General features: G+C 57.6%; 1 protein-coding gene across 1 annotated transcript in view; it reads right to left on the bottom strand.

The window, feature by feature from the left end:
• Positions 1–1,867, bottom strand: part of CHRNA10 (cholinergic receptor nicotinic alpha 10 subunit) — a 6,749-nt gene that overhangs the window by 674 nt on the left and 4,208 nt on the right. Inside the window, exon 5 of the mRNA XM_031552106.1 lies at positions 186–208. Within this exon, the coding sequence (XP_031407966.1) occupies positions 186–208 (23 nt within the window). The remainder of the gene's footprint in view (positions 1–185; positions 209–1,867) is intronic.

The raw sequence follows: 1,867 nt of genomic DNA, 5'->3' as shown, positions 1-1,867 counted from the left end.
CCGTACAGAGATCAAAAAGAACAAGAACTATGCAGTCACCTGGAGGAAGGCGGCTGCAGAATGGCGGAAGCGCTGCCGCTGTCCCACTCGATGCCCGATGCTGAGACAGGAGGAGGCCATCGCCGTGCTGGCGTACACTGCTCCAGGAAGGATGTGTGAGAAGTTCAACGCAGCCACGCGTCAGGGCGGACTCTCCCACCAGCACTACCTGCAGTCGTACCGCTTCAAGACGCTGCACTTCCTCCTGACCCAGGCGCTGCAGGCTCTGCGAAAATCCGATCCCAATGAATGTTACAACGTCTACCGCGGTGTTCGGGGCATCCGCTTCACAGCCAAAAAAGGCAGAGCTGTGCGCTTCGGCCAGTTCACCTCCACCTCCCAACAAAAGAGGGCCACGGAGAAGTTTGGCCAGGACACCTTCTTTGTGATTAAGACCTGCTATGGTGTCCCCATCAGGAATTTCTCCTTCTACCCCACTGAGGATGAAGTCCTCATCCCACCCTTTGAAGTCTTTGAGGTCACCAACTTCTCCATTGTCAATGGCAGAAACCAAATCCATCTCCGCTCTACAGGGCAGGAGAGCAAGCACAGCTGTGAGCTTCTAAAGTCTCTGCATGGCCAATGGGGTCAGGGCCACAGGGAGGTGGGGTTGGGGCTCAGCTGTGGGCGGAGGCGTGGGGAGGTGGGGAGGTGGGGGAGGATGGGGTTGGGGGGTGGGGAGGATGGGAAGCTTGAGCAGCTTAGAGCTCTGTGAAGCTGTGGGGGTGTGCAGGGGCAGGGCAGCAGCAGAAACCAAGTGTGGGGATGGGTAGAGACGTGCGCCCAAGGGCCGGCGGCGTGCAGAACTGTGCTGCTCAGCGCGTGTGCCTGAGCCAGGCTGTGCCTCATGGCCACAGCTTGTGTCCTCCTCTTCTTTCTCTCATTAAACCTTGAGCATCAGCACGACGGTGCCGTGTGTGTTATTTATATGTGTGGATATTTCTCACCCTATACTTGATGGAGCGGGGAATGTGGCCACTGAGGACAAGGAGAAGGCTGAGCTCCTCAATGCCTTCTTTACAACTGCCTTTAATAGCCAGACCAGTCATCCGCTGGGCATTTTATGCCCTGGTCTGGAAGTCTGGGACCCTACTCAGAATATACCCCGGCGACTCAGGTGAAGACAGTCAGAGAGCTCCTCCTCCATCTGGACTGTCACGAGTCCATGGGACCGGAAGGGCTGCACCCTCGGGTGCTGAGGGAGCTGGAGGCTGTTGATGCAGTCTAGCTAGACTTCAGCAAAGCCTGTGACACGGTCTCTCACAGGCTTCTGCTGGGGAAACTGGCTGCCCGTGGTCTGGACAGATATACACTTCTTTGGGTAAGGAACTGGCTGAGGGCCGTGCCCAGCGGGTGGTGGTTAATGGAGTGAAGTCCAGCTGGCGACCCGTTACGAGTGGTGTCCCCCAGGGGCCAGTACTGGGGCTATCTTGTTTAATACCTTTACTGACGACCTAGACGAGGGGATTGAGTGCACCCTCAGTAAGTTTGCAGATGACACCAAGTTGGGAGGTGGTGTGGATCTGCCTGAGGGCAGGGAGGCCCTACAGAGGGATCTGGATAAGCTGGATCGCTGGGCTGAGGCGAATGGGATGAGGTTCAACAAGGCCAAGTGCCGGGTCCTGCACTTTGGCCACAACAACCCAGAGCAGAGTTACAGGCTTGGGGATGAGTGGCTGGATGAGTGTGAAGAGGAAGGGACCTGGGGTGCTGGTTGATGCTCGGCTGAAGACGAGCCAGCAGTGTGCCCGGGTGGCCAAGAGGGCCAACGGCATCCAGGCCTGCATCAGAAATGGTGCGGCCAGCAGAGCAGGGAGGTGATCATCCC

Source organism: Meleagris gallopavo, chromosome 1 (genome assembly GCF_000146605.3).
Source record: "Meleagris gallopavo isolate NT-WF06-2002-E0010 breed Aviagen turkey brand Nicholas breeding stock chromosome 1, Turkey_5.1, whole genome shotgun sequence".
In the NCBI taxonomy this organism is placed as follows: Eukaryota; Metazoa; Chordata; class Aves; order Galliformes; family Phasianidae; genus Meleagris; species Meleagris gallopavo.
This window is presented reverse-complemented; position numbering and strand designations above follow the sequence as displayed.